Raw genomic sequence first — 27,002 nt, forward strand, 5'->3', positions numbered from 1 at the left:
CCTACACTCATAAGATACTATTATTCTTGCACATTTTTATCACCTCTTTCATAACATAACTATTATCTTTGTATGAAAGAAATGCTAATGTGATAATGTTAAATTTCTTTCTATCATATCTTAAATTAATAACTTTTGAAAAATAGATTAAACATTTCTTATACTCGCCAAAATTCTCCATCATCCTCAAATGTCAGCCCTATTCTTTCTCTTTCACTGGATGAAATCTTGGCCCACTCTGGTGAACTAGAAAATAGTTTTGTCAGTTTGCAGGAACTATAGCACCACCTACTAGCGTACATTGAAACCAAGAAAGGAAAGAACAAAAGAAGAGCCGAAAAGAATGTAAAATTTTGTGCACCAAGTGAAAATGAGCATATACAAGTTATTTGTACTTATATAGTCAGTTATACTTGAAAAGCATGAAAGAATGAAAAGCAAAAAGAAACATAACTTGAAAGCAAGACAAAAGAATACTCAAATATGGAATTTCTTTAACCAATCTGTATGAAAAAAATGCAGTAAAAATATTTGATTAATTTTTTTAGTAAAATGTTTGTTAATATTTATTTTAAATTAAACAGATTTATATTTATATAGTAGAATAAGATTAGAGACTTCAGGTGCCATAGTGATAATAATAGAATAATTAATTCATTTATTATTACAAAGACTTTTCTTAAAGATCAATCATCTTGGCACATTTGTTGCATGTCAGAAAATATGAAAACAAAATGAATTTATCAACAAATAATATCAAATAATTTTTTTAATCTAAATTTTTAACATTGATTAATAAGGAAACACTTTTATCTGTAATATACCACAGTATTATATCACATTTCCATATGCATTTCTTATCAAAATAAATCATACATTCCACTATTTTTAGACTAAACTGCACTGATCGCAAAAGTAATTACGTTATTTCTTACACTAAAGGTCTTGTCAATACATGCAAGTTTTCTAACAAGTTATGGCCTACTTTATTTTACAGTATCTCTTCTGTGATAAAACTACAAATATGATTCAGCAATAGTCATTATTTTTAAAACAATTTTTAAGAGAAACTAAATTTTTTTAATCAATCAGTGATAATTAATTTTGTTTTTCTCTTTTCAAATGCATAACAATGACTGGTCAACATAAGACATTTGAGCATCTGCATACCTTAACAAATCAACAATACATGTTGATCTAAATTTTATTGAATTATGAATCTTTTATTTTTCTACAGTCTTACCTATTTTTATAAAAAAAAATATTCTCAGCTGAGTCAACAAAAGATAAACAATATAACAATCTTGAGTTCTTTGTGAAACATTTGCTCAGCGATTGTGTTGTGTTTAACTTTGTGGGAAACAACTATGAATTATTGCTTTTGATGTAGCAGTTACTGTTACTGTGAAAGTACAGGCCATATAATTCACAGAAAATAGATAAAAATAAACTTTTAATATTCGTTAAGGAGGTTCTAGAAGTTATAAAAATAAAGTATTAAAACTCTAAGATAAAATTAATTATTTGTATTTTGAATATGGAAATCACCTTTCACTCAGAATGACTCAGTAAAGGCTTTAGAATTTCAGAGACAAATCTTTAATTATGTATCTCAGAATGGCTAGTATGGGTATTAACACTTTTATTGATAACCAGAAAACAATGTTTTGATCTTACTAGGTCTTCTTCAGGTGAACAAAGAGAGAGTTTTCAACTGACCATTGCCAGGCACGAGTCGTAGGCATGAGAGTATAAACCAGTACGATTTTCTACCCCAGGAAGGATGGGAATGAGGTTCTAACACCTAATGCTAGAGCAATTACTGAACTGCTTCTGAGCAATGCTGGTCGGTCATAGGAGCTCGAGGAATAGGGAAGAAAATGGGAAAATAAGAAACCATAGATGGTGATTTTTTTTTTGATTGGGGGAGGGGGTAGCAAATGAGGCTCTGAAAGAGAAAAACAGCTACAATATTTGTATTGGTGGAATGTAGGTGGGCCAATAACAACTGAGGCCCAATACTTCCCATGACTTTATGAAAGACAGACATTGAAAGGGGGCCCTACTACAGTTCTGCCCATTCCTAGTTCATTTGTTTTTTGTAACATGGTCATGTTCAAACTAAACGAAAGGTGTATATAGCTACATTTCTTCATTTTAAGCTTTATTTCAGCAACAAAGTACAGATACATGTGTGCAATCAATTTGTGTGACCACTAATAAAATGCAAGACATCATGTCAGATATGATACAGGAAGATCTAATAGTCATACTCTGCTTATGGGAGACATTATAAATATCTGACTGGTATGGGTAGAGCTAAAAGAATAATATCAAAACTCCTGATTAAAAAAAAATTAACTTGTTGAGTATTTGGAAAGGATTGGCTACTGAAGAAAACTCAAGTGAAATCTATAATTGGATCAAAGTGCAAAGTAAAATACAAAGTAGAAATGGACAGAATGACTACCTACTTTTAGGTTTTCCTGTATCAAAAACCTGTATTTGTTTTTTTTGTACTAAATGTTGAGAGTGACTGGGCTCTAGGTTTATCTTTCTCATAGCTTCTCTTAAAGTTATCTCTCAATATTCCTGGCTTTTACTGATATCTAAGCTAGTACTTTTCTCAACAGCTAAAGCTTATTGTGCACATCCAGCATTACTGATTCTTACCTTGTCTCTATTCTTGCAGTAATGCAATTTTCCTTGGAACAAAGACTTTCCAAGATTATCAACATAAGATTTTCTCCTTTTCTTTCGTGTTGTTTCCTTGCGAGACATGTTTTAATAACCTCACTGTTTTTTGTACAACCTTACATGTCACTAAGTCACACTTAAATTGAAAACAATGCCAAGGTAACTTATAAAACTTAATGTTTTTATTTTTAGTCCAGAGTGCTTGAGAAGAGCCATTTCAGACTTCACCAACAGTAGTGTTCATCCAACTGCTATGATAGAATTGCTCTGTCCAACAAAGAGCTCTCAAGTCAGATAAACAAAACTGAAAACTTCACTTTCAAAGGTTAGATCATAGCTAGAATTTACATCTAAAGAATCTACATGGTATGTTTTGTTTTGTTTTTATCTAGCTAATACAGCTACGGGCTGATCTCATGGAATGAATGTATAAGCAACTGTGCACCTGCACATGATATGAAAATGGGTTGCTACTTGGCATTTCACAGTGCACACTCTAATCACAAAATATGGCTACTAGTGTACTGTTATCTCATTAGTAATGCTGCAAAACTGTTGTTGTTATTACTTGATAATAGCAAGGTTATAAGTAAAACTAAGAAAAATGCTTTTAGCCATGGTTGCCTAATTCAACCATATGCATTTAGATTTGCATAAGGTAAAAATAGGAGAGAGTTATGCCTTTCCAACAGTGTTAATCAACAAGTTAGTCTGAAAAATTTGTAGTTTCATGAAAGGTTTGTTTTTACTCTCAATTTTCTCAAGTGCCTTGATAGTTCATTTACTATTTAATAGCACGTGCAAAATACTTAACATTTTGTTTACATGCTGTTTGCTGTGTGTTTGAGATCTTAATTTGTATATGCACATCTGGTTCATTCCTTCTACAAGTACTACTGTACTTATAAAATTTCAACCTTTTATCTTCTTGATTTGTTAATAGATAAATAAAATTGTCAAACCTACCAGACAATCTTTTTCTATCTTTTCACACCCCTCAAGGCAATAATTAATGAACAAAAACATCTTATTTATATCAGTAATCTATATATGTTAACTATAAAATAATGAAAAGAAACAAAGCTATTCAAAAAAAGCAAAATCATCTCGACACTTACTGGTCAATCTGAAAATAAATACTTAATATATCTACAAAACACTAAAACTGGTTTTTAAACATATGAAGTGGAATAATTTTTTCTGACATATATTTAATACTAATGAAAAATCACCAAAATATAGTTTAAAAAATTATATCCTAAGTAAGTGTAAAATAACACTATGGCATTTTCTATCCTTTAATTATGGTTACAAACTCTTGCATACCCATCACTAAATGGGCCTTCCCACTCTTTTCCTCCCCATGGATTACGAAGTCTAACCATGTATATTTTTTCTCGTCCTGTGAAGAATGAAATTAGCCCAGTATTTCCAATGTAAACTTTCTTCACAGCAGTAATACCATATGCATGACCTTTTACCAATCCAACTTCAGTACGTTGTTCCATCTGCTGCTGATCTGTTGCCTATAAGATAATTAATTTCAAATACATCACATGGTTAGAGAATTAAATGTAAAATATTAAAAATAATCATGTTCAACTGTTTTTTTAAACTGTTAAACCTGTCTCCAATAACTATGCTTATTTATAGAAAAACCAATAGTAAAATTTTGTGAATTGCTTCATTTTAAAACTAGTTCTGAATAATTAAAAAAATGTTCTTGGATTCACGTCAAAAAAAAAGGGGACTAAAAATAGAAATTACATCTATGTATGATAAATCAATTGCTGCTTAACTAATAACACCTCGGGTGTATTTACACTCCAGCCTTAAATCAATATGGTGTTGAACTGGCTATACATTTACATAAATGACAAGAAAAAGATTTTTTGTATGGAAATGCTCTATCTTCTTACAACGCTTTACTACAGAAGTTGTAGAACATCAACAGCAGCGTGACCATGTTTTTACTGCCAACTCTCTGTAGTAGTGCTTTATCTTCAGATTCTGATTCAGATAAAGGTCTCTGCAACTGTTATTTAACATCACTAGTGATTTCTGGTCATTACTTGTTTGTATTTTTTTTTTTTTTTTTTTATCAAGCCTTGAATAATAAATGGCTCTGTATTCTTACTTTCAACCTTGGAGTATGATGCGTAAAAAATAAAGCAACGAAAATCTCTACTTGACTACCTACTAAATGACAACTGAAGTTGCCCATTGGTTTACATGGTCTTTCAAACTGCTCCTACTAGAAATGTTCTCAGAATTTCCAAAAACTTTCAGGATGGAACTCTTGATTGTTTTAAAAATGGAGATTATAATATTCCTGCACATTTCATGGTAAAAGTCATACCACAGATTTAAAATAAGATGGGATACAAATGCACCCAAGATGGTATATACAAGTACAAAGAGGAACCAAAACACTCATAATGAAAAACATAGAGTTATAAGGAAACAGATTTGTGGTTACAAATAGTTATAATAAAAATTAAGATACTATATGTCACAGCTGAATAATATGGATTAAAAGTTAACAGGAGTGCAAATGTACACAAGGTTGCACATGGAATGTTAGAATGGTGGGGTGAGAGAATGTGGTGTTAGTATCTGCAATAAATAATAATGTCATATTACATTATTTTGTTAATTTGTATGGTTACAACAAACTGCTTTTAACAAGTGATCAGTGATGTGATTTAATCAGAGCATGTTTGCTAACCTCATCTTAGATAGTTAAATCCATGATTTTGTTGTATTTACTGTAAAATTATCAGAATACAGCTTATTTTATAATTAACTGAATTTTTCATGGTGATTATATATGAGAAGTACCTAAGAACATAACAGTGACTTCTGTATAATCAGTAGAAGTGATTTTTTAATGAAAATTTGCTTCCACCTATTGGTTATTCTAGCACAGTTGAACATAATCTTCACTTCAAAATTAAGCATGGAAAACAACATTGTAAGTGGGAAGGATGGGATGGAAAGTGAGAGTAGAGGTATGTATCTAACTGCAATATATTTTTACTGAAGGCTACATGTGGAAGATTATATCAGTTTGAGTAGGAAACTGGCAGAAGGTGCAAGCAAAGTGACACAAAGGTGAGAGATTGGACAAAAACCACACATGAAGACAGACTGTGAGAACAAAAGAATGAAGCACCTCTGAGTAAGGTCACTGGAGAAGAGACCTTGAGAGAGGCAATGGAAGTTGTTCCTGGAGAAGAGAAAGGTATGGAAACAATAGTTAAACCAGCCAGAAAGGAACCACATGAACAACTCAATACAGAGTGGATTGGATAAACTGATCAAGGTAGGAGACAGATTAGAGGTATGCATAATGGAAAAGGCCCTCCTTCCACTCATAGATGAACTCATCTACAGGCCTAAAGAGAGGAAACTTGGCATTCAAATGAGTGGCAAATGTATCCAGTTGGGAAGTATTCTACTGAAAACATAGCCATCAGAATACCTGGGGGTCAAGATAATGCTCTGTAGGTAGGATTTTGTCTAAATGGAACAGACAATTTGCAACAAAACTGAATGTGCCATGTCTCTGGAAATGAACTTGATGGTTATGAGCCCAGAGGAAGAGATCTAGAGTTCAGGAACACAAGAACTGGGGTCAAGTGCCCCTTGTCTGGTGATGTATAAGGCAACCATTGAACTGTCAAAAATTAATAATAATAGTCATGCCCTACAGAGATGACAGAAAATTAATCGTTACCCAAAGAACAGCAAGGAGTTTCAACAGGTTGATGTGAAGGCCTAACTCCTCTTGAGACCAATGATCTGAGATCCCCTGTGTATTACAGCATACACCCTGTCCTCACAACAAGGCATCTATAAAAACATGCATATCTGAGTGAAGAGGGGAATAGGGATCCTTGCTACTGTGTTGTTGATGTCTAACCATCAAAGAAGGTGGATTAAAAGGAAGCAGGAAGGGATACTAGTAAATCTAAAAGGTGCCACTGATCTTGTAACACTTACCAAAAGAGAAAGAACCTCTTGCATAGGCAGTTAAGTTGCTGATAGTGTCCTCTGAACTAAAAACACCATGATTCGCAAACTCAACTGAGATGTGAAATGAAAAATACCCTCAGATGAACAAAACACTGAGTGGGTAGATGACAGACTTTTCCACCTTAATAATTCATCTCACCTGAGCAGCTTCTCTTGGTAAATGCTGAGTGTGTGAAGAAAATTTGCAAAAGATGAATCCATAAGAAGCCATTTATCTCTATAGTAACATAAATTAAGCCTGCAAGAATGTAGGAAGCAAGCAAATGACCAGACCACTAAAAGAAACCACAGAGTGTCAATCCCAGCTCAAAACAAAGAACCTGGAATTGAGAAATATGATCCTCATGCACACAGTGTAGATAATGTCATAAATTTTGAGTAGTAAGGATGTGAAGTTAAGTGTAGAATATGTTGAATTTTGTAATTCAAAGCCCATTTAAGAGACAGGTAAAATTCTATGGTAAACTAAGGCATGTTAAGGAAACAATTTAGATATGAAGAATTGATAACAGAATGCCAATCTCTGGTCATCTTGGAGATGACTAAAAATTGGAAATAGAATCCTGGAAGTACAGAAGAAACTAGTTCAATGGCATTCTCGATGCGAAGGTCTTGAACCACTTCTGGGAGATGCAGGTGGGAAACAGGTATTTGAGAGGAGAAAGAAAATGGGACAAGGGATGAGATGGGAGGAAAATGAGTCTTTCTGACATACCTTGAATGGCCCAAGGGTTTTCTGAGATCAGCCAGGCCCCCAGAATATGCCAAATGTTATGGGCCTGCAAGCAGTTTTAGGAGCAAATCCTACTGCTGGTCGTAAGATATACACCATAGTGAAAGTTAACAGAAAAATAACTGAATTAAGTATCAGATGATATGTGAAACTAAAGATATGAAATATCTCAACTTCTGTTATTGTGTGAACTCACATTCATGTAAAAAAAATACTACTTCACTTTTTTCAGACCACTTAAACAATTTTTATCTGAATTAAATAAGAGGCTAATGTTTGCCTGTCTGCAAAACTCCTCTTATGGTTCAAGTCCAATTTAGATGAGTAAGTTCCTAGGGTAAGTTTCATTATAATTAGGTCTCTTTATAAACAAGTTTATTCAGGTTTTTTTTTTTTTAAGAAATACATTAATAACAGCTTTATACTGCACCAAAATGAAAAATGTTGTAAAAAAATCCTCACTAAAATTTTAAAAATAATAGGAGCTTATTTTATAACATTATTTCCGAAACTGCTTCCTTAATCGATAAATGGAACTTATTTCTTTTTTTTCAGTAATACGCATAAATTTTGTACATTTATTATTATTATTATTCAGTAAAATAATTTTTTAAAATAAATTTCTAAAAATTTGATAAGGTACTTTTAATGCAGAATTTTAAAGTTTAGTCTTTCTGGTGTAGAATCACTGTGAAGAAAAGTGACATTTGCTGCTGGAAAATCTAAATGTATGCTATAAATGAATGTATGGAGTTCATTGCATACAAATTGTATTTTACTTCAATAGAAGTATAAAGTGATAAAAAAAATCATGATGCCAAAAATTGCCAAGTGTAAAAGTGACTTATCATAAAGAAAGATAGAAACTTTGAGAAGCAAAATGAAATTTCAGGATGAAAGTTACAGCCAAAAAAGAGATAGGCATACTCACCAGGTTATGAAGCAAGATTCAGTAAGAAAAAGTCAGCAACAAATCCAAAATTCAGAAGCACACCAAACTGCTTTCAAAGGTAAAGTTGAAAAGGTGAAAAGTAATTTTGTAAAAGAACACCATTCACCTTTCCAAAATCCTGACCAACTGGGCTTTTGTGCTAGTTACATATACAATCTTTAATTTCTCTCTTAAAGCTTGACACAACAGTAACTTTTTATCTCTCTTTAGAGCAGTGCCATTTCCTACCAACATAAATAATGAAAGTAAACTTCCCACATAGCTTTTGCCACCTAGCCAACATATATTTGTAAATAAAATGTCATACACTTTTGATGGAGATATGGAAAAATCATACAATTTACATTATTTCTAACTTCATAGGAATCAGTTCTTTCATATCTTGACACGGCTGTTAATCACTCATGAATTTGAATTTGTAATAAGCACAACCATCAAATATGTAAAAAGCATGAAGATAGCTCTGAAATGAATTAGGTGGTGATAAGTTAAAGTAATGTCCTTTCCTAATCAATATAAACAATTAAAGGAATCCAGTATGAATCCTTGTCAATTGTGTTTAATGATATCCCAACATCCATTTTTGAATTCTTCCTTCATCTTCTTCTTTGCCACTCTCCTGCACTTGTTTCTTAAATCTGGACCCTGTCAGCATTTATTCTCATGTAAAATGAGCCTTCAAATAAGGATAGCTGCCATGAGGCCCAAGTCACTTATTGAAGGTGAACTGAACATGAACAGTGATCTTATCAGCTCCCAGAAAAGACCTCAGATTTCTCTAGCTGAATACTCTCTCTGTCTCACCAGACACATGATACAGAAAGCTGTAGGTCAAAGAGACCACAGATATTAGGTAGTTTCTCCTTAACCTCAGGGATAATAGTAATCCATGGCTAGCTTCTTTTGCTATTCCTGGTGAAATTAATTAATGAAACACATGTCAAAAACATGTCACAGATGCTCATGAGATTTTCACTATTATTCCTGTTTTTACATTATTTTTTGGTCATTTAAAATTATGTTTATTATTAAGTTTCACTAATGACTGGTATCAGGCTGATTATTGCATAGTCAGGTAATAATCAAGTTATATTTTTTTGGTTTAACTTGGAGTATGACAGTGGGTAGAACAAAATGTGTGTCCTAGCTAACTAATGGATGAATATTTGCTATAAAATTATCATCAGTGCTATAAGTGTAGCTATCAGTTTGACAACCAATATTGATTTCATTCCTTTAAGTCACACACACAATGGATTACAATATCATCCATGATGAAAATGGGCTTAAATCTCTCACCCTTAAATATTTATTTTAAGATTATCAATCAGCCACCTACTGCAAAATCTACCTAATATGTCATTTATGTACGTGTGTATATATATAATGTATTAAAGAGTTTATTTATGTAAATAGATACAAGATATACTACACAATGAATCAACACTGAGTTATATGGGACTGTTTGTAATATGCAAGACATCAGCATAACAAATGAAGCAAAGTATACAATACAAAGGATGATGAACATAGGCTGATAGGGATATTGTAATCACGGCAATGACTAAGTCATAACAGCACCTTCATTTACATATGTTCAACATTTAATAGTGCAACAAAACATTAGTGCAGGGGGGGGGGTAAGAAGAGAAATATCAAACCTGATCCTCCCCATTAATTCTGAAATTTTCAATAAAGAGATTTACAATTGTTGCTGTGACTCTACTATTCATGGCAGCAGGTGTGAATGTAACTATGACAGGATATATGTAACTATATGGTTATGGAGGTAAGTTATGATCAGTTTTGCAAAATGTTCCTTGAGCAAGAGCTCTGGAGAAAGTCTAAAGTAGGTCTCAAACAGGTTTCAGAAAGGACAATATGAATGCATATCCTTTTAATAGTCAATCAAGAATAGGGAAAAAAACCTCAAACAAGAGAGCAAAAGTAACAATCAAATTACTATTTTAGTCCTGCATCAGTATCAAAGTAATGGGAGAATTATGATACCAACAGCAGAACTACCTTCCTAAACATACAAAAAAAAAAGAAATATCAAAAATAAATACTGTGTGTATATTCTAGGTTTTTTAAGGATGTCGAAACACCATCAAATAATGCCTTCCTTGAAAACAAATACATAGATGAAAAAGTAAATGTTAAATACAGATGACAAGTACATGCTAGTAGATGATGAAATAAGAAAAAAGGTAATGCAATGAGGGGTCATCAATGGAAGATACAGTATAATAAAAAAGAAGAAAAAGAGTAAATGGACGACACGGAGGCAGAAATGGCTGACACTAAAGATAAAACAGACAATCATAGCAGAATAAGAGATAAGTTGAGCTGGAAGAGGGGGAAAAAAACTTAACCACTCTTGATTGTTACTAATGTGACTGTTGGTCATATGACTGCAAAAGATCACCCAAAGCTGCATGACTCTCAAAATGTGTAACTCTTCACTCAGTTTCCAAGTGCAGCTAAAATATTTAGCAAATAGCACCCTACTTTAATTCTGTATTTTACTTGTGTTTTTCTGGATTTGGCAGAGACCCTACACACTTAGTAAACTAATAATCTCTAGATGAGTCAGAGGTTGCTTGTTAAATCCACACAAAAATCAGTTATTAAAAAATCAACTTCAAAAGACCTTTCAGGTGGTTAAGTATATACCTGCATATCAAACTTTAAGTAAAAAATACTTCTATCTATTCTAACAACTTTTAAGCAAAACATACTTTAAAACTGATATTTTACTCTCTTTTTATAGCTTTATTTGGCATAATTCACAAAGAAAAACAGAAATGTTCCAATTTTCACTACTGCACAGTTTCGAGAAACCTTACCTTTAAACAGTTTAAATGTTTTTTTTTAGAAATTTTCTTATTTATAGTTGGAAGTAATATGATTACTGCAATCACTAAAATGAACTATTAAAAATATATTGATTCAAAACAAGCAAATTGAACTTAACTCTATGTATAAAATGGAATTTTCTGATGAGAATAAAGAATTAAATTCCAAACAAAAGGAAATATAAATGGCTTAAAACAACACTTATGTAAAACATCTGTTTACAATTGTAAGGAATATAATACGACTTTGTTAAAGTCATAACAAAATAAATAGGTATTAAAAAAACACTACATGTTTTGGTATCATAGAGGAACAAAAAACATTTTAACTGTAAATAAATTCAAGTATTTTATTATTATTTTATCAGCAGTATCTTACAGTAAAAATTTGTAAATTTTGACAACCTCAACTCACAGAAATACTAAATATAATTCTATGTATTTCTTAAAGCTTGAGCTATGTACTATTCAGCAAGTTATACTAGTTGGATGCAATTTCTAAGTATTTTCACTGTGAGAAAGAAATAAACATCAAGGGATATCAATGACACTTCTCTAGTCATGAAAGGTTTTACCTGTATCAGTTGATCTATCACAGCCCAACTTATCTGAGGAACATTCTCTATTCAATAACATCATTCTTAACCCACACTAAAGGTAACAATGCTAACAACACAGAAATCTATCAAACCACCTTAAGTAATTAATACTCACTGCCTCAAACCAAGTGAAAGAAAGCCAAGCAATCAACAAATGTGGTTGAAAGTGTCACCCATATAACAGCTCAGACAGTCCAAAACAACAGTTAAAACATGAATGTAACAAACTATAATGGAGAGAAACCTTTATATTTCTAGGCTTGAGTCTACAAGCAGGTTTACCAAATAAATCCTACAAAGTGAGCTATTACAATTTGATATCTTTACTTACTTTTAATTTTTCAACACAAAGCAAGTAGAAGAAAATCTATATAATTGTTACTTTGAATATAAAATTCTATTAATAATAGTATTCCATAATATGATTTTACTAACTTGGTTATAAAGATGTTAGAATATAAATGATATTTACAGCAACAGCACAGCACATCAATGAATGTTGTTCTATCTCTTTTAACATAATTTTGAAAAGTTCTTTCCGTTTCACTTCATCATCAGAATACCCTCCTTTTTGAAGTTCTATGTTCTCTGAGATTCCACCTGTGAAGTCCACTAATGCATCAGACAAGTTTCCCCCTTCTAAAGCTTCATAAGAACCCGCCAATCTGTTTAATTAGAAAAAATAAGTAGATATTTCCAGAAAAGGAATTGCTTCATCCTCAGTAATAGACAATTTTTTTAATATTAAGTTTATGCATAAAAATGATTACTGTATTTAAAAACTCAACAGATCAACCTGAGTCCACAGAATATAATCAAATTTACTTTAGAAAACTGGTTTCAGTATGTACATTTTTTAAAGTTCATTTTAAATTCATTGTTTTTTTTTCAAATACACCAAGTATTCCATAAAGAGTTTTCATAAAATAAAGTAAAAAATTCTTCATGATTAATGAAATACTCTAACTGCTTACTAACACAAAATAATACATTTAATAAAATATTAACAGTTCTTATCAAATAGAAATATTACAATTCAGCTCCTTCTGACTTTTGCAAAAGAATTACAAAAACATAAAAACAATTAACTAACTTGGTATAAGCTTTTTCAAGCAAAGGGCCCCAAAATTCAGTTTTCTCTCGAGAACGTAAATAAACAAGTTCTCCGTTGATCGTTGGAAGCCGATCATCAATTACCACATCAATCCATTCACCAAATTGCCAAAAACGGAAATGAAAAATACCACAGTAATTATCTGGATTTTCATCACTCCATTCTTGATCTTTGTAATCTGGAATAACCTATTTTAACACCCAAGTTAAAATTTTTCTTGCACTGACAATGTATTTCAAATAGGTACTTACCTCCTCTTGTACAAAGCTATCCCAATCTCCTTCAGCCCTCTAAGCATTGGTAAAAAATATTTGGAATCACTTTCAAACCATTTTTTAACCTGTATGTATATCATGTGACTACTCTCCACCAATAGTACTGCACCACCTATGTTAGTGCAACTAACTTCCTCTGCTAATCTTACTCAGTCTTCACTTCCAACAATTGGAATGTTCTATGAAGAACACTCTTCATGGGGAGGAAATGTGTAAGAAGAGGTAAAGAGGCAAGTACTTATTAGAAACATGTTTTCAGTGTAAGAAAAACGTTAACTTGTGATGAAGTCTTACCTCTCTCATACAAATCTAGAATCCTGCATTGCAAAGGTGAAGTAACTGGTTTAGGTGCACAACATAGAAACTAATTGTAAAGTGACTGTCCAGAATGACAGATATGCTTCGAGTTGAAAACAAAGCACACTTTTGGGTGTGCCACACTAGTTCTCATAAACATATGCTCTTTGCCCATGAAGTATAAAATGAATGTAATATGAGTAAAAAAAAAAAAGCTATAAGTACAAAAAAATTTGATTGATAGGTGCAATCCATAGCAAAATATAAACAGAATTAGCTACCAGAAACACAATCTCAATAATGAAGATGAAGTTAGCTTTCGCCTAAAACTGGACAAAGTCCCAAAACCACAATACAAGCAAGACGTTAAACAAACCAAACCCAGCATAATTGGTTCATGATATTGCCTCAACTGAACCATAAGAAATGAGCAATATCTTTAACTGGCATTATTGGTAGAAATATTAAGTCACACAACCATAAATGTAGAGAAGAGACCCTGGCATCTGAAGTTACAAGAAGCATTTGCTCAACCATAGGAACAGTGTGTGTCCATCCTGCAACCAGCAGTACAAAATCCTCCAAATTCAACAATGGGAGTAGGAAAGAAACCTCCTGCAACCAGAATTAACTTGAAGATTGGCCTCTAGTTTCATATCTGTAGGAACAGAGCAGTGCCATCCCAAACCTCGTATTAAGAGAAGGATACTGCATAGATTGTCCTGCTCCACCCTATTGGGTATTTCTTTTAATAGCTGATCACCTGGAAAAATCTTCCAGAAGGAAAACCAACTTTATCTTCTTTGCACTGAGTGTATAATCATGATTGGGTTTGATAAAGTAAATTCTAAACTCACTTTAGAGAAAGTCTCCATGGTCCACCACTTCAATGACAAAGAACTTAGAAGGACAATTTTGCTCCACTGTGAAAAAAAAAGGGGGAGTAAATGAAGAGTTAGAGCAACATCACACAAGAGAAAGTGAAATGGGTGTCAGTGATTCCCTAGTTTGAAAAGCAAAGTGTGATCCAATTTATTCAATCAAAGGGTTTGAAAGGATGGGAAGAAAACTCTTTTTCCTTTACTCATGAAGACCATGAATGATTGTCCATCATTTAGAGAAATGTACTGATGCTGGAAAGAAAATCAATACACCCCATCTCTACAGTGAACATTATAGTTCAATTAGTAAATATTGCAGGTTTGAGGCAAAGCACACCTGACCAGGCAACACCCACCACAAATTGGGATCTCATTATCAGAAGCTAAAACTAAGAGTTGCTGAAAATAAAAACAACAATGAAAGGAAGTGATAAAACTAATCCCAGTTAAAGGTGAATGGAAGTGTGTAGAACCTCCATCTGAGGGAGGCAATATCCATCAGAAAAAAATATAGCTAGATCATGCAGATAATGAGTGATGAAGGTATATGGAGTAGTACAAATTTCAGCTTGGACAATCTCCTTCAATGGATGGCAGAGATGGAAAGTCAAAGATATGGTGATGTAACAAATAAGATTAAGAGAAAACTAGGTGGAGATGGTGACCTTCCATGAAGAAGTCTAAATATGCCAGCCTAACAATATGATGAACCCAACCAGTTAATGTGACAGGGGAAAGATTGCAGGAAAAGGAAGGGTTCCAGGGAATAAAAGTGGGTAACTTCAATCCTGAAAGAATGCAGGATGTGCCACATAATACTGTAAGGAGTGAAGCAGAAAAAGAAACCAATCAGGATCAGAATGAGATACAGAAAGCCAGTAAAAAAGGAAGCAAAGACCACAATCTGGTAACTGTAGGCCCAGAAAGGAGATTCAGGATGTGAAAGCCCAGAGGTCTATAACTGGTATCCCTGGACTCTGTGATATGTGAAGATGCCAGGATGTATCAAAAACCCCTCACCCTACATGAAAGGAAACTGCACAAAGTCCAATCAAGTGCCAAAGGCTCATGAATGGTAATATAGAAAGAAGAATGCTGAATTGCAGAGAAAGTAAAGTTCCTAATACCATAACCATATGAAAAGGAGCCAAAGCAAAACTCAGGTCTAAGAATGGGAAAGAAATGAACATGTTAATGATGGAATAAAGTACTGACATAAATTGGAATGATAAGGTACCTAGTAAACAATTACAAAAAAAAAAATTATTCAGCTAAAACAATGAAGCATATATTACTATTAATAATCATATGTAATGTACCAGCTATCTAAGTCTACCTAGTTAATGAAGTACTGATATATATCACATGGACAAACTATCTAAATTGACCTTTTCTCAAAGTAAGTAACAATAATAATTGCTATGAAAGTACCAAGAAAACATATTAAGAATCAATATTTAATTTACAGATCCTTTAAGCTAACCTAGATGTCTGGAACACAAAATATTACACTGACAAAAATTAGGATAAAGCATATAGTTAACAATGACGAAAAAATTTACTCAAATAAAAAAAATGAATTAGAAGTTATTAGTAATAATGATACAAGCTTACAATTTTAAACATGCCTAGCTAATGTACTTATTAATAATAAACTAACAAACACTCAAAATTAGTCGAGTCTACAAAGCATTACTAACACACTCAAAATGATTAAATTTACCTAAAAAACAAAGTAATAAACAATATCTACTACACAATTTGTCTTAAGTAATTTAAATAACAAAGGATATAAATTTCTACTTTATTATAATCAAAGCACTGACAAAATGAAATACTTTTTTGTGCATAAATGAGGACAAAGCCATACAAAGGTCATCAGAGCTGTACCTACCACAGATATACCAACTTGGTGTAAGGTGTTGAAAATGTATACCAGGTCACCTGGGAGAACTAGAATCAATAGGAAGATCAATTCACCACCAAATTGAATGATATGGCAGCACTGCAACTGGTGGAAGATAAAAATACCTGAAGAGGTGTAGTGTGTGACAGGCCAAAACAAGATGCTGAAAAAAAAGAGAATCCAAATACTCTTCTCATCAATTATATTCTTCCTCGTAAACAAGTTCATGTTGAAAAGATGAAGAAATTGACAGCCATATACATGAATCTAACTACACACAAACCGAGGCGTGTACCTCTTCTTCAGACAAAGTCTAACATGATTCCTTAGAAGTCATTCACCAGTAGCATTTTTTACTATAATGAAAAATTCCAAAGTAGATACACGGATTGCAAATTAATGTGAATATCTCTTATAATTTGCTAACAAGAAAACAAATGCAAAAAAGCATGTTCATGAAAAGGAGTCACATGCAGAAAACACACATCTGAACAAACCTCTGCCAACTGAGAGAGTGAGGATTTCACGTGAATAGCAGAGGGAGCAAGGTACACCAATACTGGTACAGTTCTGTTGGTAGAGAGCAGTTACATGATACATGTATGTTAAAAAATTGCATGAAATACGAGGTCTGTTCAAAAAATACGAAACTGTTTGAATTGAGCGGCTCCAGTTGGTTCCAGGGGAATCCGCTTGGTGTCACTAGGTTTGCACAGATCAGCTGATTACGACGCAATTTCCCGATTGCAGATATCTTCATTTGTGTATTAGCTATGCAGTTTTAAGTGAAGTGCGATTTTTTCGTTTGGCGGATTTCAGAATGAATGACCTGAAGGAGCAACGACTTGCTGTGAAATTTTGTGTTAAACTTGGAAAATCTGCGACTAAAACTTTTGCTGTGCTTAACACGGCTTACGGTGATGTTGCTATGAAGCGTACGGCATGTTTCAAATGGCATAAACGTTTTAAGGATGGTCGACAGTCCATTAAAGATGATGAGCGTCCTGGACGTCCTTCCACGTCAACTGACGACCCACACGTCGATAAAATCAACACCCTGGTGCGGGCAAATCGACGTCTGACTGTCAGGGAGCTTGCTGAAGAGTGTGGAATATCAGTTGGATCTTGTTACGAGGTTTTGACCGAAAAATTGAAGATGCACTGCGTTGCTGCGAAATTTGTGCCTCAGAACTCGTGAGTTTTTGACCAAACACTCAAGCACTGTTCTTCCCCATCCCCCCTACTCACCTGACCTTGCTCCTTGCGATTTCTTCTTGTTCCCCAAACTCAAAAAACCCTTGAAAGGAAGAAGATTTGAGACGATTCCCGAGATTAGGGCAAATGCGACGAAGGAGCGAGAGGACATTACAAAGGAAGCGTACCAGGACTGTTTCAACAAGTGGAAACACCGTTGGAATAAGTGTGTGCGTTAGGGAGGAGAGTAATTTGAAGGGGTCCCAGACCTGTAACTTCTAAGTAAAGTATATTTTGTTTTATGACTTCAGTCCACGTATTTTTTGAACATCCCTCGTAGATGGGATTAAAAGACCACATTTTTTAGCAATGCTAAGAGGGCAGAAGAAAATTGAGACAGCTTTGGTGACAGAAGGTAATACTATATTGGAACCATTAACTACAGAAATAAATTAATCTTTAAAATTAAAATTATTGCTAAAAGAAATCAATATGAAATTAAGTGATTCAAAAATATTGAACAAAAGGTATGTACATCAAAAATAATGCAATTTTGCTGACTTTTTTAAAAGAGAAAAGTAAACAACAGAAACTTAACAAAAACAGAAAGACTGTATGCAAAACTTTAATAAATGTTGTTATTGCTACTTCTCTTTCTATTCACAGCACAGTTCAAGAGAGATGATAAAAATTGTTTCAGTAACCATAGATCTATTATGTCTTACATCAGTTAGAAGTTTCCAAAAGACTGATAAAAAATGCTTTGCAAAATCATTTAACAAAGTTTAGAATTTATTGGACAGTCAAGGAAAAACCTTGCCTTACAATTCTTTTGACATACTTTGAAAAATGCAAGTGTTTACATAGATGGGGGAAAGGATGTAGATTTTCAGAAAGGTATTGCATAAAATGCTTGTAAAATCTTGTTAATAAGTATGAGAGATAAGTATGATAACTGGATAGAAGAGTAGTTGGATGGAAGAAAGAAGAGGATTATTATAAATAGAGTTCAGTTAAACTGCATTAATGTCATTAATGGGGAGCCTCACAGTTCAGTAAAGGTTTTTTCTTTTTGATTTTTAACAAGAATTATTTAAATGTGCTGATGATATTAAGTTCTTGCTGACTGTAAGGATGCTAATGCTGCTCTACAAAAGGATTTAGATTATTTAGTGAGTTGAGCAAGTAAATGGCAAATGGGTTTTAAGCATAATAAATGCAAAATAATGCATGTGGGTTATCATAATTTGAATAATAAGTATAATTTGAATTAGAATAACCTTAACAATGTTATAAAAGAAAGGGATTGTGGTGTAATAGTTAATAAATCCATTAGACCATCCATGCAATGTGCTGTCGCTAATGGTAAGGCAAATAAGATTATAGATTGCATCAACACGAATACTGAATACACGCTTCAAGGTTATAATTTCATTGTACAGGTCACTGGTTAGACGACACTTGAAGTAATGCATTGAGTCTTAGTATTGTTACGTGAGTAAGAATATTGAATTGTTGGAAAAGGTCCAGAGAAGGGTTACTAGAATAATATCTGGAATGGAAGGGTTATAATACAGGAAAAGGTTGAGATCTCTCAAACTGTTTTCTCTTGAAAAAGAGAACTCATTGAGGTGTTTAAGGTTGTAAAAGGAATTGATAATGTTGATCAATATATTAATGGTGAAAATAATAGACTAGGGGACACACATAAATTTTGGAAGGGTGGGAGTAATTTTTAGTTAAGACAGTTTTATTTTTCTAATGAAGGGGTTGGCCTTCAGAGCAGGTTGCCTTCTGATGTTGCAGAGGCAGTAAATTAAGCAAGGTTATAATGAATGACAAAGGCTGGTTTAGAAGGCATTCCTTTATTTCTTTTTCAACAGTTGTTTCTAACTATTATGTTATAGATTCAATACAAGTAAAGCAGAAGTAAACATTAAAATGTTTACTAAATAATATTGACAACAGTATAGTTTCAGCATGTACAAAGTTGAATGGTAAGTAGATAATTAATAACAGAAAAGTCTTTGCATCAGAATTTTGAATTATTCAAGAAGCAATATAAAAAAATTAAAGGGATATTTTTTACACAACTAAAAAGAAATCTTAGAATTATTCTGAACAAGCTGAAGTAAATTATAATGAACACTTGCATTATGTATGTAAAATATATTTTAGAATACATCTATTATTGAAGTTATCTGGGACTTTAACAGTGTAAGCAATAATTACTCATCTCAATAAAAGTTTCATTCATCCAGTTAATGAAGTTGATTGTGAAAACTGTATTTTTCATTGTATCCTGTCTGGAACTGAGTAAAGCTTGTGACCATTTATATGTTTTGCTTTCTTATTATTTTCTACAAACAGCAAAAACAGATACATACTGTTAATATAATAAAGTTTGTTTTTACTAAGAAAAGAAATATAATTATTTGTATACAATACAAGACTGTCAATAACTTGTAATTTTATCCAGTGACTTACCTTATTCCAAAGCTCTTTTTCTTGAGCAAGGGCAGAGCATGCTGCAACAAACCAGCAATTTCCAAGCATGCCTTGCACAACATCACAGCTACTTGCTCCACCTACAAACAACTTTGGATTTTCACACAATTCCTGAAGAAGAAAAAATCCATGCAAATTATATAAAAATACCCTCATTTAATTGTTTAATATTAAGAATAAAGGTAACATTATTTGATGCGCTTACACTGCAATGTTCAACCTGTTCAAGTCATAAATATATGTTCAAAATAGTACCACTGAAAACACATTATAAATTTGAAGAATAGAAGGTAGTGTGTGCAGTTCAGATATTATCTATAAATAGTTTTTAAAGAAATTGTTTTAAAATGCATGTTCACCTTATAAGAAAGAAAGCCTCAAGTGAAAAATATTTACAAGGAATTTGTTACAAAATAGCACAGTCTGTTGTAAATTTACATTATTTTTCTGTGTGGAGAAAAAAAATGCATATCAGCAAATTGTTTATTTATCCATTACTATTTATTCACACCACTACACTAACCTAACAGCTATATACTGTGTACATATTAATGGTTTTGCAGTATTTGCTATGCACTGTTCATAATACAACAATTCCAATAGTCTGTCATGATACAACAGATTATTTAGTGTAGATATTAATTTATTTTTGAGTGAATATTTTATGATTGTTTAGTTTTGTTCATAACAAGAGAGTAAGAAGCAATTATTTTAAAGTAAAATATATGGCAATGCATTGTGTTTATAACTCTCTGATACAGAAATTATAAAACATTGTGTGAAATTTATTTATGCTGAAGATATACAGAGGGCAGATAATTTAGTAGTAAACAATTTGAAACGAGTGAGAAAGTAGACAGACAGACAAAGACAGAGCAGACGAAAAACAAAGTCATGTAAAAGAGATGGTGAGACAGAGAAAGATGGCCTAACAATAAACACAGGCCCAACAGTTGATATATAAATTAAAGTGGGACTAAGAGTGTTGAAAGAAATGAGAACAGTTTATTTCATAAAAGAGAATTCTAAAGTAATTAAACCTGTCTGTCTGAACTTTGACAAAAAGTAGACATTTATTAGAAGTAGTCCAACATACAAAAAACATGCAGACAATTTTAAAAGTATAAGAGATAACTGTGGTAACTTGATGCAATATAAGTGAACTATGCTTGGACAAAATGCAACAGTAATAAAGAAAAATATATTGGTGTGTCAACTGAAATTCTAAAGATAATTGAATAGGCCTCAGTAGACTTTTGACAAGAAGTATATAATGTTTATGATATGATTATGATCATTTATAGTGTAAAGAATTTGTTATAACTAGTTTCAAATATATATATTATTTTGAAGACAAGCGAAGTGAGTGCTTTTTGTTTATTTTTTTTCAAATTCACCACCCACAACTCACAAACATGAATCCTAAATCCTCCCCAAAAAATATATTTTAACTTACTGTATTTAATATAAAAACATTTTTTTACATAGCCACACTATATTATTTCTATGAGTGCTTACATTAACAGTTTTTACAATAAAATGTACAAGATTTAACATCATAAGCACAAAAACTTAATTTATTATCGATTCAGCTGAACAAACTTGAATTAATTAAAAATAACAATGAGAATTCATAATGACAATGCACAGATTACTTGAATAGTAAGCATAATCCAAAACAATACTAATCAGAAATGTTATTTCAAAAAGTTTATTATTTTCAAGACATTTTTCAATTTAATCACAACCTTGATTAATTATTTCATGTGAAACTAATTAACACTCAGAGATAATCATCTATATTAGTACTAATTTCAGAAACTCAAGTCAACAATAAACATGGAACTTTTGCCTAAACAGACAAAGGATTATTACTTGAAATGCAAGGAAGTCTAGTCAAAAGTAAACGTATAGACCTTTGCCTAAAAGATGCTGAGGTCATTATAATTCTAGTAACTTCTTTCTACGCCATAAGTCAACAAAACAAATCATTATCATACGCTGGAATTCAACACACCTTTGGTCTTCTCCATTCCACTCGTCCTGGAAGCTGTCCATGGTTACCTTTTAAAAACAGGGATGAGTCATCAGCTGGAAACAAGGGATCAGAAAAAGGCACACCAGTATCTTGTGCCTCCTTCTTTAATGTATCATATTTCTGGTTCTTATACGATTTTACTGAATTCAAGAAGTCAAGGACCATGATGCCGTAGCTAAAATAAAATACCACGGTGATTAATAAAACATATTATGGCAACAAAATCACTAAGAAAATCTTAATTTAAAAATAAAGAATAGAATGAACTAAAAAAAGGAAGTATATTCATAAATTATGACCTTCCCAATTTAAACAATAGCTGTACATCCAACAAATTTAAGTTATAATTGTCTTATACTGAAAATGAATTTCTAGTAGGTATTTATCTCTACCCACATAATTGATTATTCTTGTTTAGGGATGTCCTCTATATGCAAAAATATTTTTTAAACATGCCACAAGCCTTTTGCCTCCCTTCCATTGAATATGACTCATTCCAGTGTTGTCTCTTATGTAAATGATCATGCAACAATTCTCAACCAATGAGAGTGGCATACATTATTGTTACACATGTGACTCCCTTTGTTCAATTCTACAAATTATCACCTTGAGTTTTGGTAGAAAATGAAAACACAAGTTTTCTGTGGGAAAGAAGTTAAAAATTCATTTTTAGTATAGGAATATTATAACTTCTGATACAATATATTATTTCTACTCATATAATTAGCTTGAACCCCACACTGAATCAGTACAGGGACCAATGCAATAAAATAAAAGAAATTCAAAGTACACACCTTGATACTACAGAGTGAGATTCAAAGGTCTGATGTAGGAAACTGCACTACATCTGAACCAGACATACTCTTTGCCTTTCTGGGAAATGTGCCAAGTGAGGGTAAGGGCAAATTAAAACAACAGGAGCACATCCAATTGGTGTAGGAAAGAAAAAACAACTAAAAGTCCCTAGGTGTAAGGGAGCTAGGGTGTGATAAACTATATTTAGTAAATCAACTAAATCCAAAATCCATGCTGCTAGGAACTGACATCCACTTGGACAGTATGAGAATTATTCCATTTTCACCTCAAGTTCAAGTGACAAGAGCAGATCTCAAACTTCCAACTCAAATGGTAAGAATAGAAAACATATCAACCCAGGAACCCAACATTCAGAATAAAAAAGATGTCTACTAGAAAGAAATTGACTCCTTCAACATTGAAACTGACCAGATCCAACCCAGGTGCAATAACATCCTTGGAATAAGATAAATCCAAGGAGAGCAGAAAGGAAAGAACATGAATAATTCCAAGAACCTCCATAATGATGCACAACACAGATGGAGTATACCTAAAGAAGAAAGACAGACATCCATAATACAATTGTGAAGACTTGTGTTGAATGGTTCTATTCTAAGTTGAAAACCCAAATAGTGGTAATTGACTTCCCTGTGGGGGTAGGATCCCAATCAAAGGAGTGAACTACAATTTGACAGACATGTTTCTCCTTTGTTTAAATTATAGTTAAAGTTATAGTGGAGAATATTATGTCATCTACAACAGTAGAACGTCAGAATCCTACTCTGCATTGAATGGTATTTACATATTGATATTTATGTCATTAAACCATTCAGGAGGATGACTCCATGAACCACCACCCCAGTAGTTTGGAACAGAAAAATGGTAAGGGCTCCCAAACTCCGGTAAAAGAAAAAGTGTGGGTGAAATGTGGTGGAGAGTCTGAAGGCACATCAACACTTGAGACAGTGCAATGTGTGATCACAAAACCATTTTTTGAAAGCAGACCATACTGATTTATTTAAAACACAGCATGACAGGGATGGACAGCTACCTCTTTCTGTTTTACCCATATAGTCCCATGGATTGTACAGCTCAGGATAGGCAAAATTATGAAGTAATTTCAATGAAATGATAACCTTCAACTGAATCTTTAAAATCAAGATTTGTAACTGGAATGTAAAAAATCATTTAGATCTCAGAACAATCCAAATCTACTTGCCAAAGACTGGATAAAAACAAGAATGAAGGAGGAGAACAGGAAGAGCAGAATGAAGCACTTATGATTGAAGATGGGAGGAAGACAGTGAAAGGGGTAGTTAGGGGTAAGTTGGAGCTGAATAAATTAAGGAAATCAAAGTTAAGCCTCCCAGTAAAGAATATGCAGAAGGATTTGACACAGAGTAGTATGGATAATCAAAATAACCTGGAGAAGGAGTCAAGAGAATAAACAAAGATATTTGTCTGTGTGAAAGCATAAACAGGCAGGGCAAGATGATGAAGTACCAGGGACCAAAATAGAAGGAATCTGTGGTAAATACATTGATGGAAAAAGTACCCCACTGAAAGTAAAGCTATTGGAAAACCAAATGATTGAAATAACCCTTTATTAGATATATTCTGCCTAGACAAGAAAGACGATATGCAACAAGACTGAAAGCACCCAAAACATGACATGCAATGGTTTAGATGTCCCGTTTGTGGGCCCAAAAAAGAAGATCCAACCCTGAAAACACAGGGATTGAGAATGGGTGCCACTTTCATACCTGAGATAAGCAACCACTGTTGAATTGTCAGAATGAATCATTTCTAGATGATTTATGGCTAGATGGAGGAAATTATCTGAGGCCCTACTGATAGCAGGAAGTTTCAGTGTGTTAATAAAACTTCTTGAGTGCCAACCAACACTCTGAAGCCTCCTGTTGATTGAAACACACCCCCATCCCTAGAAGGAAGCATCCACTAAAATATGTGAAGCACGACACCCACTGACATGTTGGTCCTGTCCAACTGTGGTAAATCACCCAATAATGAATAAACCAAAGATATGGTCACAAATGCCAAGCAACTGGTATATGTATGTATGTATGTATCTGCAATGTCCATCTTGGTCATCCATACACCTGAAGAAAATGCCCACCTGTGGTAAAATGAGGAAAATTGAAATGGGTCAAGGCTATAACTGGCTACCAGTCTCCAATTTTATTTGGAACAATAAACAGCCTGGAATAAAAATGAGGAGAAAAATGATTCACAGGTTTGATGCTGACAGATGCTGGCTGGTTGTGGGATTGCAGGAGATTTTGTGGAATGGAAAGGATTTGTAGGACAAGTCCATCTGAGAGAACCTGAACAGCCCAATGATGTGTAATGAAATACTTTCAAAGGATAACAAAGTCATACAATTAAGCTCTTACCAGACTTGAGCCCACTGGGTCATCACCAGTACTGATACTATTGTGCTAATTTATGTCTAAGGAAATGATGAAATATGGAAACCCTGGAAGAAGAAATAGGTACAGGCTGATAAGGACTAAGAAGGATGGAAAACAGGAATGGTGACTTGTATCTATTCCAAGTGCAACAAATGAGCAACCAAAAATGAAAGGGCAGAGTGTTGACAGGGAAACAGGAATGGTGACTTGTATCTATTCCAAGTGTAACAAATGAGCAACCAAAAATGAAAGGGTAGAGTGTTGACAGGGTTTCCAAACAAGGTATCTGGGACATGGTTAAAAACATGCCACTTAAAAAAAGGAGATATTTCTAATTCCCTAAAATAAGTGGGTGGCAAACGAACATGACTAGGTCACATCTCAACCAAGTAGATCCCAACCACTAAGAAACCACATGTATAAGGCAAGAGAAGAGGATGCTAAACAAGCCAACATAGAAGTAATAAAGGAGAAGGTATCCCTAGAAAAATCCTCAGGATTTTAGTGTAGAGTCTCTGAAAGAAAATGTATGATAAATAAATTCTGTAAGGGTAAAATTAAGACATGGAAACTGTGCATGGGTTAAACACACTGGAAAATTGACAGTCTGCCTGATGGTATGCCAAATAAAACTGATCAGTAGCCCACTGGGAGCAAGGCATGCTGGTACCTTCAATCATTTGAAGAGCAAATGCTCAGTATGAACCCTAATATCTAGGGAAGGTAGAAAAACTAAATAAGTAGAAGAATTATTACTGTGGAACATAGAAAGACAAGAAATGTACAAAACATTATATATTCAAGAAATCATATCTAACAATGTGTGTTAGGCCTAACTGATTCCACAGATGGAGCATTGGTAGACACAACAAAATCCAGTGGTGGAAAAAAGCTATCAAAATTTTCATCAAATTAACAGATTCAGACTGTTCATGATGAAGTGCTTCAACTTTAGAAGAAAGTAGTTGACCCACATAACTATCAATATCTCAGCAAACAAATGCAGACTAATCCATCAATGGGTTGTCCCCACCTACAACCATTGAAAAAGTGCTTGTAGTAGATACAAGACCCAAAGTGGTCACATTAACCTCATAATTCATGCTAAGTAATAATAAATCAAACAAAATATTTCATTGATAAATAAAAAAATGCAAAAAAACAGACTAGAAAGGAATCTAAAAACTAAAGTGATAGCTGCAGAATAAACAATTAAGAAACCACTTTGGAAATATAACTTAAATTTACAATGACAAATCAAAATTTCAAATGTCTAAACATGAGCACTGCAAAATAAGAAATGATAATCTGGTAGAATTGAATAGGAGGAGTCTTGTGTATTGAGAGTGTATGGCACTCTTATTGGTGGAGGGTTGTAGTATGATGATTTCTACAAGACACACATCAGAATGACTCATTTCCAATGTAAAGACAAAAGGCCTGTGGCATGCCTACAAAACCTTTTTTGCACATAGAGTGCAGCACTGAATGAGAATAGCTAATAATATGAGTGGAGGTAATTTACTGTGTTGGAACTTGCTTTAATATTTCCAAACTATATGTTGAAAGCATTTTGTGGCTCATATGCTCTATTCATCTTTACTGTCATGATGAGTATTTTTGATTTAAATTTATCTTCATTTTTTTTTCACTACATTCTCTGAAAACTTTATAAATATTGTAAA

At 33.1% G+C, this 27,002-nt stretch overlaps 1 protein-coding gene across 3 annotated transcripts in view; it reads right to left on the minus strand.

Moving 5' to 3' along the window:
• LOC143232264 (calpain-5-like) overlaps positions 1-27,002 on the minus strand; it is a 55,130-nt gene that overhangs the window by 18,596 nt on the left and 9,532 nt on the right. For all 3 annotated transcript variants that reach the window (XM_076467444.1, XM_076467446.1, XM_076467447.1), the window contains 6 exons: positions 22,070-22,265; positions 20,032-20,163; positions 12,971-13,179; positions 12,350-12,542; positions 4,024-4,223; positions 169-246 (listed from right to left, as the gene is read on the minus strand). In XM_076467444.1, coding sequence (XP_076323559.1) covers positions 169-246; positions 4,024-4,223; positions 12,350-12,542; positions 12,971-13,179; positions 20,032-20,163; positions 22,070-22,255 — 998 coding nt within the window. In that variant the 5' untranslated portion in view covers positions 22,256-22,265. The remainder of the gene's footprint in view (positions 1-168; positions 247-4,023; positions 4,224-12,349; positions 12,543-12,970; positions 13,180-20,031; positions 20,164-22,069; positions 22,266-27,002) is intronic.

Source organism: Tachypleus tridentatus, chromosome 11 (assembly GCF_004210375.1).
Source record: "Tachypleus tridentatus isolate NWPU-2018 chromosome 11, ASM421037v1, whole genome shotgun sequence".
Taxonomy (NCBI): domain Eukaryota; kingdom Metazoa; phylum Arthropoda; class Merostomata; order Xiphosura; family Limulidae; genus Tachypleus; species Tachypleus tridentatus.